The sequence below is a fragment of the Oryctolagus cuniculus genome, chromosome 4, assembly GCF_964237555.1.
Source record: "Oryctolagus cuniculus chromosome 4, mOryCun1.1, whole genome shotgun sequence".
Classification (NCBI taxonomy): Eukaryota; Metazoa; Chordata; class Mammalia; order Lagomorpha; family Leporidae; genus Oryctolagus; species Oryctolagus cuniculus.
Window position 1 is genome coordinate 32,612,873 of NC_091435.1, and position 13,699 is coordinate 32,626,571.

The 13,699-nt window shown below is 38.5% G+C and overlaps 1 protein-coding gene across 3 annotated transcripts in view; it reads left to right on the forward strand.

Annotated features, from left to right (window-relative positions):
* Positions 1 to 13,699, forward strand: part of SAMSN1 (SAM domain, SH3 domain and nuclear localization signals 1) — a 169,875-nt gene that overhangs the window by 144,137 nt on the left and 12,039 nt on the right. For all 3 annotated transcript variants that reach the window (XM_070071919.1, XM_051859452.2, XM_051859453.2), the window contains 2 exons: positions 1,554 to 1,760; positions 4,460 to 4,610. In XM_070071919.1, coding sequence (XP_069928020.1) covers positions 1,554 to 1,760; positions 4,460 to 4,610 — 358 coding nt within the window. The remainder of the gene's footprint in view (positions 1 to 1,553; positions 1,761 to 4,459; positions 4,611 to 13,699) is intronic.

A 13,699-nucleotide genomic window follows, 5' to 3' on the forward strand; every position in this document is an offset into this window, starting at 1 on the left:
CCTAATATTAATGACAAATTACCACACTCAGAGGCTTCCAACACCAACAATGTGTTATTATCTCATGGTCTGTCATACATAAGTCCAGCCATGGCTCAGTTAACTTCTTTCCTAAAAGTCTCTTCAAGCTGAACTCGTTGTCAGCCAGGCTTTGACCCGCTGAGGCTTGAGTCCTTTTCCACACTCCCGGGCTCCTGGCAGAACGCAGTTCCCTTCTTTCTTGCTGAGCATTCAGGGGAAGCCTTTTCAGCCTCCGAGCTGCCAGTAAGGCCCTCTCTACAGCATGACGTTGTGTTCTTCCAGGGTCAAGTGGAAGAGAAGCTCAGCCATGCTTCAGAATCTTTCAGAGATTCTGTCTGATTAAGTAAGGTGCATCCAGATCATCTCCCTTTTCATGAACTCATCATCCATTAATTTGGTGTATTAATTAGCTTTACAAAAGGCTTTCTGTCATATAAGATAACATAGGCCTGAATGTGAAATCTGTCATTTTCACAGTCCTGCTCACACTCAGGGGAGGGACTGACTACACAGCACAAATAGCGAAAGACTTCATGCTAAAATATTTCACAGATGTTCACTTATTCCTTTTAGTATCACAAAATGTCATACCACAAAGGATTCAAATGATGACTGTTTCTATATGGTCAACACTGAATGACTACTCGTAATATTTATGCCCTGTTGTGGAATGTTAATATAATTATTTCGCATTTAAAGGACTCAGCTGTTTTCTTTACCCCTTCTGTGCTACCACATCAGAATAAGTTCAGCTACAGGATGAGAAAAATATTGCTCACCCCAGTAATTTCCTTAGTCATTTCTATGAGATGCTCAAAGGTCTAAGTTCAAGTCTTTGAGACTGAAGTGCAAGTCACACATTTGAACTTTAAATGATAATAGCAAGGATGCAGAGAAAGACTATCATGTCTAGAAACTTCCTGGGGTTTCTGGATAATTTGCTCGTCTGTTGAGCTGATGCCATCTAACCTAGGATTTGATTTTCTATAATTAAATGCCGAGAGGCCTAGAGTAACACCTCACAGGGCCAGACAGGCAAATAGGCACAAGTCAGAAAGATCAAATATGTCAATCACATTGAGTTCTATCATCACAAAGTTTCTGTTTTAGATGAAAGAACCCAAATTCACAAACTGCAGGAAACAGTTTTTTAGTTGCAGAATCAATGGTTTGTTTGAGGGCAAAGAGGCAAAAATATTAGAATCCTCTCTGGGGTAGAAAGTTATGTCTCAAAGGAGTCAATGTTACTCTTAAATGTAGACATTAGAAATCAATTTTCTTTATAAAGAAATATACGCATGGGATTTTCTACTCTTGACCATAACTTGCAACTGGCAGCCTTAATTCTTAAACATAAATACAGAAAAATGACCAATTTGGGAAAGAAATGAATACTAAGATTTATTTCTGTTATCTACAAACTGCTTTAGTACAATATTGTCATTATCCTGGTTTTCTAGGGATTCTGCTTTTCCTATCTTTATTTTCATACAGTTCTCTAAAATAGGATTTATACATGTCTTTGCCTCTAGAAGGGAGACATCATAGACATTATCTGCAAAACACCAATGGGGATGTGGACAGGAATGCTGAACAACAAGGTGGGAAACTTCAAATTTATTTATGTGGATGTCATCTCTGAAGAAGAAGAAGCCCCCAGGAAAATCAAGGCCCACCGAAGGAGTAGAAGTGGGAAGCCCGAGACTCTGCCAGAGTTCTTAGAAAGGATTCACCTTCAGGTTAGAAAACTTGTGGTTTGTTTGGTGTGAGGGGTGTATGCATGAAACAATGGAGGAGAGTGGATCATTGCTTCTGCAGTGTTGTTAGAAATACCAGCCATGGAGGCAGGCGTATGGCCTGGTGGTTAAGATGCTGCTTGGGTAGCCAGTATCCATTATACAAGTGCCTGAGTTTGAACCTCACCCCTGCTCCTACTTTCAGATTCTTGTGGGTGAGTTCCCTGCGAGACAGCAGAGGGCAGCTCAAATACTTGGGTCACTGACATCCACATGGAAGACCCGGATTGAGTTCCCAGTTTCTTGCTTCAACTCCCTGGCTGCTACAAGCATTTAGGGAGTGGATTGGCAGATGGGTGCTCTCTCCCTCTCTTTGTCTCTCTCTCTTTTTTTGACTCTCAAATAAACAAATGAAAAATTGAAAGAAAAAAAAAACACAAGACTTACAGCAAATGAAAATCTGTTTTCCTAGAACAGCTCTTATTTCTCCTTTATTACTTATATTATGCAAGGACAGGCCTTGATATAACATCCCTTGGACTAAACCCTAATGGTACTTAGCAGTGACAGTAGAGATTAATGTTGAGAAAGTGCAGTGAAAAATGAAAAATACCTAAGAGAATAAAATGCCCACAGAAAATATCTAGATGATAATGATAAAGAGAGTACGAAGGGTAATGTCAAGTCCAGAAAAGTGAAAGAAAAATGAAAAGAAAATTGTATTTTCTGTAGAGCACAGATCAAAAATCAAGTTGAGAGAAAATAACTGAACATAAACCTTTAAAAAAAACTATTTTTTAGAAAGCAGTGATTATTAAACCCCACAACACAATGGTTGTGTTAAAGAAACTGTGTTGTCTACATTTAAATTCCAACTATTTTCTTGTATATTAGCAAAATTTTTATGAAATATCTTCCTTGTTAAATGGTGTGTACATATAAGATATTTAATCTCTCTCAATTTATGGCTTTGCAATCCATTTCTGAAATTAACTCAGCAGTATTTTGATGATTTTCAAAGTGCATGAAGGCAATAGTCAATTAAACTTTCTTTCATTGTGTTCTCTGAGTTAGGTATGTATGTTCCTGTTGGTGGACACAATACCTAAACCTTCCAATATGAAGGTTTAGGAACAGTTTATGGAAAATATATAATATGAAGTGTGTTTTTTGAAAAAATTATGTATATATTTCAAAATTTCCTTGCACCAAAGTAAACAGCTTTAAATTCCACTTTTCACAAACATTATTTTATATTTTTTTTCATGACCGTAAGGGAGGCAGACAACCATCACTTGTAAATTGCTGCCAACAGCCAGGGCTGGATCAGTCAGAAACCAGGAGCCAGGAAATCAGTCCAGGTCTGCCACATGGGAGACATGTATCCAACTGCTTGGGCCATCATCTGCCATCCCCCAAGACATATATGAGTAGGAAGCTGGAATTGGGAGGAGAACTGGAATCGGGACTTGAAATCAGGCTCTCCAGTACGGAATGCAGATGCCCCAACTGGCATCTTAATCCCCAGACCAAATACTCACCCCCATTCTCAGTGAACATTTTTAAGTACCCTTGTATTACTATTGGTGTAACCCAAATAAGATACTCTACAGAGGAAGTACAAGTCTGAATCCTGCCTCTACCACTTGTTTCTTCTGTGATTCATTAGATAATCAAGACCGAAGGAGTGAAGTGACTTACTGGAGAACTGGAAGTCATATGGTTATGTCAGAATGGGAATTTGGGTGTCCTCTGTTACAATGCAGTGTTTTTCTAGGATGTACTATTTTTAAAAGAGTAGTTACTCCTCTTACTTCCCTTCCTTTTTTTTTTTTTTTAGTTAAAAAACAAAAGGTTGATAATATGTTTTTTCTGATTACATAAAAATGATAGACTTCCTCTTACTCAATTTTAGTAAATAAAATAAAGATATTAAAATGACGATCAAGTGAAATGGAGGAAATTTTGAGGATGTTGAAAAATCATTCTACTTCTCTTTGCATTTTTATACAGTTAGAAAGTACAGAGGACACACAGACTTTGAAATCAAAAGTCTATATATGTCAAGTTTACATTTACTGATAGATAGACGCGAAACATGGGTAAAATATGCATGCTGGGGAAAAGAATACCAACGATGGTATTTTTTATGTTTAATAAAAGCCTATAAAAGCTGGGATTCCTTAGACTTATGTACTGATTTTCAACCAAAATTGTGAACTACTTTTTTGGTTGAATTTCTGTTTTAAATTCATTTTATAATATACCCCAAGAAGATAATAACATAAATGTTCTTGCAATCAAACAAGAGATGTAGATGCATAAGTAATACTGTTAATATACTCTGAGAGACATTTTATTGACAGACTTTAGGATATGCTAGCTCTGTCAGTTTAACAGAGAAGTGAAAAAATGCCACATGGGATGAATAATCCAGCTATTTAATTGACCTATGATTTAGCATTATCTTGCTAAAGGTAATTATGTCTTCTTTACATTTGTCCTTCCAAAAGATGAGGCTCAAACAATATACTCTCTTCAATACCCTCTAGTTCATATGTGGTAAGCTTATAAGTATGAAAAAAGCTCTCTTGGCACCTTTGATTTCCACATGCATTTCTGCACTTTCTTTAAGTCTAAAGAGAACTAAAAATAAAATATTGGAGTCTGACTATCTTATATAGATTTCTTCTCCCTTATAGGAATATACTTCAACACTTTTGCTTAATGGCTATGAGACCCTGGAAGATTTAAAGGATATAAAAGAGAGTCATCTCATTGAATTAAACATTGAAAGCTCAGAAGACAGGATGAGGTTCCTATCAGCTGCTGAAAATCTTCTTGATGAAGAAAGTAAGTGTGTGCATCTCCTCTCCCTCACGGACAATCACTGTTTAATGGAAACGGGAAAATCGTTGAAAACGAAATCTTAATATTGTTTACTGAACACAGTATAAAACATTCTTTCTAAAAAACAACAAATTTTCATATAAATTTGGAAACAACAACTCTGATCAAATCTACAATTAAGAATAGAAACTGTTTTCCTTATTGCACTCCTAGAAAATGGAAGAACTTTTTTGGGTACTTCATTTTGGTTCTGCAAAGCTATTAATTTACACCCAAGTGGATTCTTGCATTCCCAAAGACTGAGGGAGTTAGAGACAAATATTTAGTGACAGCCTGAATCATTAGTGAGAAATGTCACACATGGCTTCTGTAGAAGAACACAGAGCATGGCTGTAAGCTAATGAGCCTTCTCACCACACAGGAAAATTCATTTCATTACCATATAGTCACATCTTGTATGTGTTTGTAGTGCTCTTTCAAAATGATACAATAGCTTGCAAAAATATTCAGCACTAATTTTTGTTTTCGGAGATGGTCTCTGTATTTGTAAGTATAAACTGCAGGTGGGACGATACATGCAGATTCATCTGTGGCACAATACTAGGTCCGCCAACTAGGTTTGTAAAGATAAGATAGCTCTTACTTCTGCCATTATTCATCCAGAACACCTTTCCAACTAAATTTGTTCAGGCCTCCCCAAACCTTTGCTCAGGATGTGCCAAGACTGCAAGGAGTGTTTTGTAAGGCAAAATACAAGAAGTGGACCGGGTGGGGGGGTGGGAGGGTGGGGGTGGGGGAAGGGTGGTCTAATTTGAAAGACCAAAAAGATTTTCAATAATCTAATCCATGCTCCTCTTTCAGATGTAATGTTAATAGTCACTTTTAACTGCCTTTTCTGAACATGTCCTTTGAGTGACATTTTGGGCTATGGTCTTTAGATTTATTATCTTGTTTAGTGTTCCCCACAGCTCTGTACATTGGAGAGTACTGTCCTAAGATTATGATAAGAACTCAAGAACATAAGTAACTCATTTAAGCTCCCGCTTAGTGAATTGTAGTTAGAAATCCAGCTCAGTATCTGTGAAGTTATGACCTTGTTCCCAACACTACAAGCAACAGAAAAGAGGAAACCTCTCTTAGGACCCAGCTTTCCTGAATGTCCATTTGTGGGCTATCCTGTCATAAACGTGCCACAAATTGGTGCCTAGCATATGTGGACTATACGCTGGCTTTTTATCTAGTAGGGATCACTTTACTTTTTTAGAAACTTTTCCATACTCTATTCTTTTATGCTGTCGTGTGTTTACAAAGATCTTCATCGTTTTTCCATGAGTGCTCACAAGCATGAGTAACACCACCAGCAGAAATGATTTCATCATTTGGCCCCGATTTTATATGTTTTCTTTAAAATTGTGGGGGCTGGGAGATTATAAAAAGAGGAGGATGGGGCCAAAGAAGCAGACAGAGACCAAACACAGCCAATTTACTCAATAGTATGAGCCAAAGCAAAACTAATGACTGTAAACAGAAGTAGCAGTATGTTTCAGGTAAATGGAGTTTCTTTCACATCTTGTCATTTCACTAAACAATGTTTGGCTAAGAAATAGTTCCTTTAGATCTCTTGTGTTGATGTTATTCAGTGTCATTGCCAATGCTTTCCAAACTAATCCAACCATGAAATACAGGAAGAGAGACCAGTGAGTATTCATGGAATGTTTGTAAATAATTGCTTTTCTTCTATCATACAATACATACAGGTCATTTGCCTATTTTACACATGAGGAAGTAACACAGAGATGAATTTTGAAGAGATCAAATAGCTAGATCAGTATCAAAGGAGGGATTCGTTTTTTAAGATTTATTTTATTTTTTGAAAGGCAGAGAGAGAGAGAGAATGAATGAATCAACCGTCCCCAAGTGGTTGCAAGAGCCAGAGTTGGAGCAGGCTGAAACCAGGATCCTGGAACTCCATCTGGGTCTCCCATGTGGGTGGCAGGGCCCAAGTACTTGGGTCATGTGCTGCTGCCTTCTCAGGCACATTAGCTGAGAACTGGATCTGAAGTAGAGAAGCCAGGACTCAAACTGGTGCTCCTATGGGGTGCTAGTGTAGGCAGCAACTTAACTCACTGTACCTCAGTGCATGGCCCCAGAGGTGGGATGTTAATCAAAGGAAGTTGACTCGAAAGCTCTTATGAGCTTATGAATATTGGAAAACTGGCCTTCTGCTCTTTGACTAGTTTCCTCAAGGGCTTCAGTTTAGTTTTCCTTCTCAGAGTGTGGAAGTTAATATTTCAGTAAGAACAAAAACCAGGCCACAGCACGGCTCCCTGAAGGGTGAGAGGCCACCCTAGCTGCCTCTCACAAAGTTTGTGACGAGAAAGGGGCAAAGCCTCAGCAACCATTGCCATCAGGGGTAAAATAGTGTTCAGCTGAAGACCCCAGAGGGCGCACGGGTCCAGGGCCAAAGGCTTGTGTCCACTTGATTTTTTTCATACTGCCTCCCTCTTCTCCTGTCTGTTTTCTATGCTAACAAAACAATGACCATGTATAGATGATATAATATGAGTGCTGGTATATTTTAATTATCACCTGACCCAGGGCCAGCATTGTGATGTTGCCTAAGACACCGGCATCCCATATGGCACCTGTTCATGTCCCAGCTGCTCCACTTCTGGTCCAGCTCCCTGCTAATGGCTGAGAAAAGTGGGGGGAAGATGACCTCAAGTGTTGGGTCCCTGCAACCCACCTGGGAGACCCAGATGAAGTTCTTGACTCCTGGCTTTCGCATGACCCAGCCCTGGCTATTGTGGCTATCTGGGAAGTGAACCAGCAGATGGACAATCTCTCTCTTCCTTTTACTCCCCCTGTCTCTGTAACTCTGAGTTTCAAATAAATAAATCTTAAAAAAAAAAGATTTGACCTAAACTTTTCCTTTGCAAGATGGGAAAATTAAAACTGGCGTATCTGAGTGGCTATCTCAGGCTCATGTATCTCCTAAGTCTATTAGAAACTTGTTCCGTTATATCCTGATCTCTGAAAGCAAACCACAATTATTTGCATAGCATGAGGTGACTTTCAATGCTTGATACTTAAAAGGACAGGTCTCAAAAATTATTCCCTTACATAAAACTTTAGAAAATGATACCCGAAGGTCACTAGAAGTTGATCACTTAATAATAGCCAGTGCTGTACAAACACGCACACATACACACACACGCACACACACACACATACTCATACACAATAACTTCTAGGAGATGAAAAATGGGGAAAATGCAGATTCCACAAGTGTTTCTTGTCAACACCCAAGCCTGAGATTTTTCCTTATTTTAATCTTAGGGTTTAAAGTAGTATGAGAATATACATGTCAAAAAGATGCATATTGCATGTTAGGCTATGCTGACTGAAAGCTATTTATCTTATATGAAACTGCTTTGCTCAAGAAATAAAGAAGAATGACTTCCATTTGTTGATAAGATGGTGAGTTCTGATGATTTGGCACCATGCTGCCGCATGCTTATTTTTATCTATTCTCTACTCCGTGAATCATATCTTCTACAACCATGCTGAAGATTAAATGCACAACCTTCATGTACATTGAATGATAAAGACCTTGACTATCTGGTTATAGGAAACTAAGATGTTAGAACTGAATGCATGTCACAATCATAGGTTAGAAATAGTCAGCATTTTTTTGAAGAATAAGTTATGCAAATTTGCCAGGACTTCATGTATGCATTTTGTTATAACCACAGAATAATGTCAAGTTGGGGAAGCTTAATCAATTCTTAGGTTAGGGTTTTGCTGTTTTCCAGCTTGGGAACTTGGAAAGTTTTGCTTTGCTAATCATTCAGTATAAAACTTGAGCTAATCAGGCAACATCTTGAGGATGACCTAAAATTTTGAAATAATTTAGAAATACCACAACTCTCACGGGAGCCTTTTATGTGTCCAGGGGCACCAAGAGCTTGGAGGATGAGACAGGGAACAACACAACAGTACAATATTTACAGCAAGCAGTTTTCTTTTCCTCTTAGTCCAAGACAGATAGTGTCCCCACTTTGACCTTGTAAATATTAACCAGATTAAAATTTTTAGGTCACTGCTGGACAGGATATAAGGATGCTTCTCCGACAAGCTGATAGAAGCGTTGGTGAGGAGTGTTCGAGCAGATCACAGGGCTACTTCTGGAGGGGGATAATGAATTGGGGGTTCTACAATCCCAACAAGACCAGACAGATTCAGAATTTTCTCCTGTCTTGCATTAGAGCTGAGCAGAAGGAGGTCATTGGCTCCCTCAACTGGGAATCTAGGTAAAGTTCCAGGGGAAAAAAAAAATTAGGGTGATACTCAGCTCTTGAAGGAGCAGGAGAGCAGAATCAGTTTTTGTTGTGATCATAAGAGAATCAGTATCATTTGAATTTAAAAATGGTTTGTTTGCTCTGGGAGGAAGTATTCCCAGCAAGTAAAAAGAAAATAGTATGTGTGTGTATATGTTTGTTGTTCCATAAACACAACTTCAAATCCCTCTTGCCTAACTCAGAAGTGAATGCTTAGAATAACAGGATAGTTGAATACTGTTTACAGTAAATATTTTCTTTATTCTTCTTTTATTCCTTCTTTGCCACGTTTAGAAACATTTATATCTACAAGACTGTGTACTGCTGTCCTTGGGGACAATGAGTGAAGGGACTGTCTTACTTTCCCTCAAATGTAGGGATAATTAAATTTGAAACTAAAACAAAAATTAAGTAACAGAATAAGCAAACTACTGAATCTGTATACAATGTATTTTAGGTACCTGCGAACTCCAGTTTCAGTGCCAGAGGAGGAGGAAGGGGAAGGGTGGGTTGTATGCCAGGTCATTGGCACCAGCTGTGGTCACAGCAGTCCCTCACTGCTCAATCATTCCCAATTGTGCCTTCTTGCCTGTCTGCTTGCCCAAATCCACACAGGGCAAATGACATGGCTCAGCCAGGAGTCTGGAGCATGAGCTGTCAGCAGGCAGATTTGTAGTTCTGCCAAGCAGCAGTCCAGCAGTTGGCCTAACAGCGTGCCAGGGTAGCCTGGCGCCATAGCTCCTGACACGTGTACCTGGGGTTTCTAACCCATTTGCCATATGATTTGAATCTAGATTCAACACACGTACAGCTTTTAAGAAAAGATATATTAACTGGCCACATATATAAAGAAGACCTTCTGGCATTTTTATGTATTTACAGTTATGTATTTATATCTGTTTCTGGTCATGGCTGTTTTGCTTTCTGCAATTCAGTTTCTTTAGATTTACTTTTGTCTTTTTTTATTTGAAAGGCAGAGACATAGAGATGGAAGCAATATCCCATGTGCATTCCTAATATTTTACTTATGACATATGACTTATCCTATATAACATAAAAATGAAATATAAGTATTTTTATGCTGTCAGCAGAGAACAATTCCTAGTAACAAAGGTTCACCAATTTTCATCCTGTTTACCTTAGGATCTTTGTAATGTCTGTACATAGAGAGCACTTCCATACTTGTGCTCTGATGGTGCCGACTGTGTGCTAGACATTGCTCTGTAAGTATTACCTAAGGCAAACAATGGCAATCTTCAGTTACCATGTCCTGTGCTTTGCATCTCTGGATGTGTAGCAACTGCTTATATAATGAATACATGGTGACTAGAGGATGAAGGGAATGGCAAATGTTATGCAAGACTTTTTTCTGATCATAAAACCAGTGCCTTGCCTGCACCTCACATATACTCTAACATGGTTGATCTGTATAGATTTCTCCTGCTTTATAAGGGAATGAGGATTCAGAGACTCGCAGTTGAACACTTATTAAATTAGACAAATAGTTACAAAAATGTGGCCATATCCTTTATAAGAATGATACTTTCCTTCTAGAAGAGAGAGAACATCTATCTTTCACATGGGAATTCCTCGCTTGCTTTTAGAAAGCAGGAGGAAGATCAGAGCGATCTTGCGACTGCTGTTTTCAAGTGGCACTAACTCAAAATAGTCAGTGGGCCCGAATGGCATATTTTGGGGATGACGTGTTCTTAATTCCTTCATCAGGTAAACAGAATTAATGAATTATAAGAAATATGGAATTGATTTCCCAAGGCCACATTTAATACATAATGACAGTTTTCTATCTCATTTGGACATCATCAAAAAATTCAAAATGAAAATCCCTCAGCTGAGAATAAGTATTTTGTTGGAGCAAAGCCTGTCTGCGTATGTGTGGTTGGGTAGAATAGCAGCGTAATGGGGCTGCACACATTGGTGCTCAGTTACTGTGACTCAGTGCCCCTCCTGAAGTCCGCAGCATGGCGGAAGTGATGATTGCTGTGAGTGTAAATGGAAAAGATTTATTTCCCAATGATATCTCATTAGGGGATAGGTTATGATGCCAGGCTGCAAAGATAGGTGTGTGCGAACAGGGAGTCATTTCTACTATGCATTCACTCATGGCCTCAATGGATCAGCAGCAACCAATCAATTTTTTACACAAATAAATTTCTGCCTTTCATTTTTTGTTATTTTTCCAAAGAGCAGAATATTTTTCCAGAAAGTAACATTTTCCAAAAAGTGAATACAAATATCCATTATAATTAGAAAAGGAAAGTGTTTAGGTAATATGAGGTGCTTAAGATGAAATCGGAAATAACTGACAGTGTGCATATTATCTGTTGTGTTTTCCTCCACGGATGACAGTGCCTCTGGACTAATAAATACAGCACAATCACCTGGAGAATGGCTGGATTTTAGGTTGAGTGACTCAAAGTATGAGGTTGAGGACGACCGTTTAGCTTAGCAGTTGGAACACTCAGTGCCTGGCTCTGACTCTGGCCTCCTGCCAGTACAAACCCTGGGAAACATTGGTGATGACTCAACTGAGTTCCTGCCACCCATACAGGAGACCAAGATTGAATGCCTGGCTCTTGGCTTTGGCTCAGTCCAGTCCTGGCCATTGCAGGCCTTTGGATGGTTAACTAGCAGATAAGAGCTCTCTTTCTGTCATTCTCTGAGTCTCATATACAAAAGGAAGGAAGGAAGGAAGGAAGGAAGGAATGAAGGAAGGAAGGAAGGAAGGAAGAAAGGAAGGGAGGGAGGGAGGGAGGGAGGGAAAAGGGGTGCGGTGAGAGTTTGGCCAGATGGGTAAGATGCCCATACCTAAATTGGAATAGGTGGGTTTGCCACCCAGTTCTATCCCCTGACTCCAGCTTCCTGTTGATATAGACCCTTGGAGGCAGCAGTGATAACTCAAGTAATTGGGTTCCTGCCACCCAAATGGGAGACCTGCATTAATTTCCTGGCTCCCAGCTTTGGTCTGCCTCATCGTTAGCCATTGTAGGCATTTGAGAAATAAACCAGTGGTTTGGAGTACATACTCTCTTTCTCTCTCAAATAAACACACAATTAAAAAAAAAAAACTTAAAAAGATGAATTTTGGATTTTGAGCCTTCCTAAGATGTATACTCCTGATATTTCCTCTTTGCAGAAGGGACCAGGCTAAAGAAAAAGGGTAAGCCATATAGGTGAGAGATAGCTTCATGCAAATTCCTGCAAAGTTAAATAGTTAATATTTTCTAGCTCTTATTTCCCTCAATTAAGCTAAATGTTTTATTTATGAACAACATGATATGTTTACTGAACACTTTCTTTAGCCAGGCATTCTCTCGTGCCTCTAGGCTGCATTATTTTATTTTGGTCCAAAGAAAGAGGCTCCAGACCTAAGGCAAATCTGACATAAAGTCAACATAGGAAAGCACTGTGTAAAAGACACCTGGAAAATAAGCAAACATCAGTTTTTTTTTAAACTGAATCATTGATTCTCTAATATGTGAATCTGAGTCCTTAAACAACGAGAACTTTCTCCCAGAATAGGGATCTGCTTTGGTTTCCTTAACGCTTTCCTTGTTTTTAGTATAAATGAGATGGCCTAGACTTAATGAATTAAATGGCACAATTCCAATATTATTATTTTCTGAATAATTATAATAGTTGTCTGTTTTAACCATCACTGTTTTTCAATATTGATACTATCCCAAAATGTTAATCCATGAGCTTCATACAATTTCATAGCAATTTTGGTAGGAAAAAGAAATATTTTATATTCAAATTATTCCTTCCAGATAAAAGTTTTCCTAAATAATTCTTGTTAGCTTTAGTATTTTATCTTCATTATGTAGAGTACAAAACTGTGCTGCTTTCTAGAGTTCCTGTTATGCCTGCTGTTAGCTGGCAACATGAGAGAGATCCATGTTCAAGTTACTTAACAATTCTTCAATATACTCAGAATTTTAAAGGATATTTGAAAACCATTCAGGGACTTTATTGAAAAATTATGCCATTTTAACGTGTTCACTTTTTAAAAATTAAGTATAAACACTGTATACAATCTGAGAAAAATCTCTAAAGTTTGAACACTTTAATTGTAAATAATACATTTATGGCTGTATCTTTTTTATATAATTAAAAGTATGTAATATATAAGTTATGTTTGCTTTTTCTAACATGTTATAGATATTTTAGTATAAAAGATACATTCTGATATCCTATGGGAAGTCTGTAATTTTGGAGGGAAACTGTTTTCTTTTTTTTTTTATTCCACTGTGTTACTTGCCTAGTTAGCTCAAACGATCGGGCCACAGGACAAAACTGACGAAGGTTACGATTTCAATTTCTATGTAGGCCTGTTAGCTTGCCTCTGTTTCATGGCCACATGAAAGGACTAAATGATAGGAGAAAATGTGGATGCATTAGTGTGAATTCTTCCTCTCAGCAGGAAGAACTTCAGCACAGGACCCAGGTTTCTGCCAATTTCTGTCATTAGTGTGATGATGAAAAGCAGTGAGATGAGGAAATGTTGACCCTCCAAACACAAAAACTTTCATCTCCACAACCTAACACAACGCCCTGTCTCTTCTTCGTGTAGTTACTGTAGAGGGGATCGAGCCGATCACCTGCCCGAGATTATTGCGAGCCTGGTGGGAAGCAGTTGAGGAGGCATACTCATGTTTTCCTTTCACTAGGAAATCATTTAGCAAATTACCACTGCTCTGTGAATTACTGTGCTGCCTCACTTCCATACTGAGA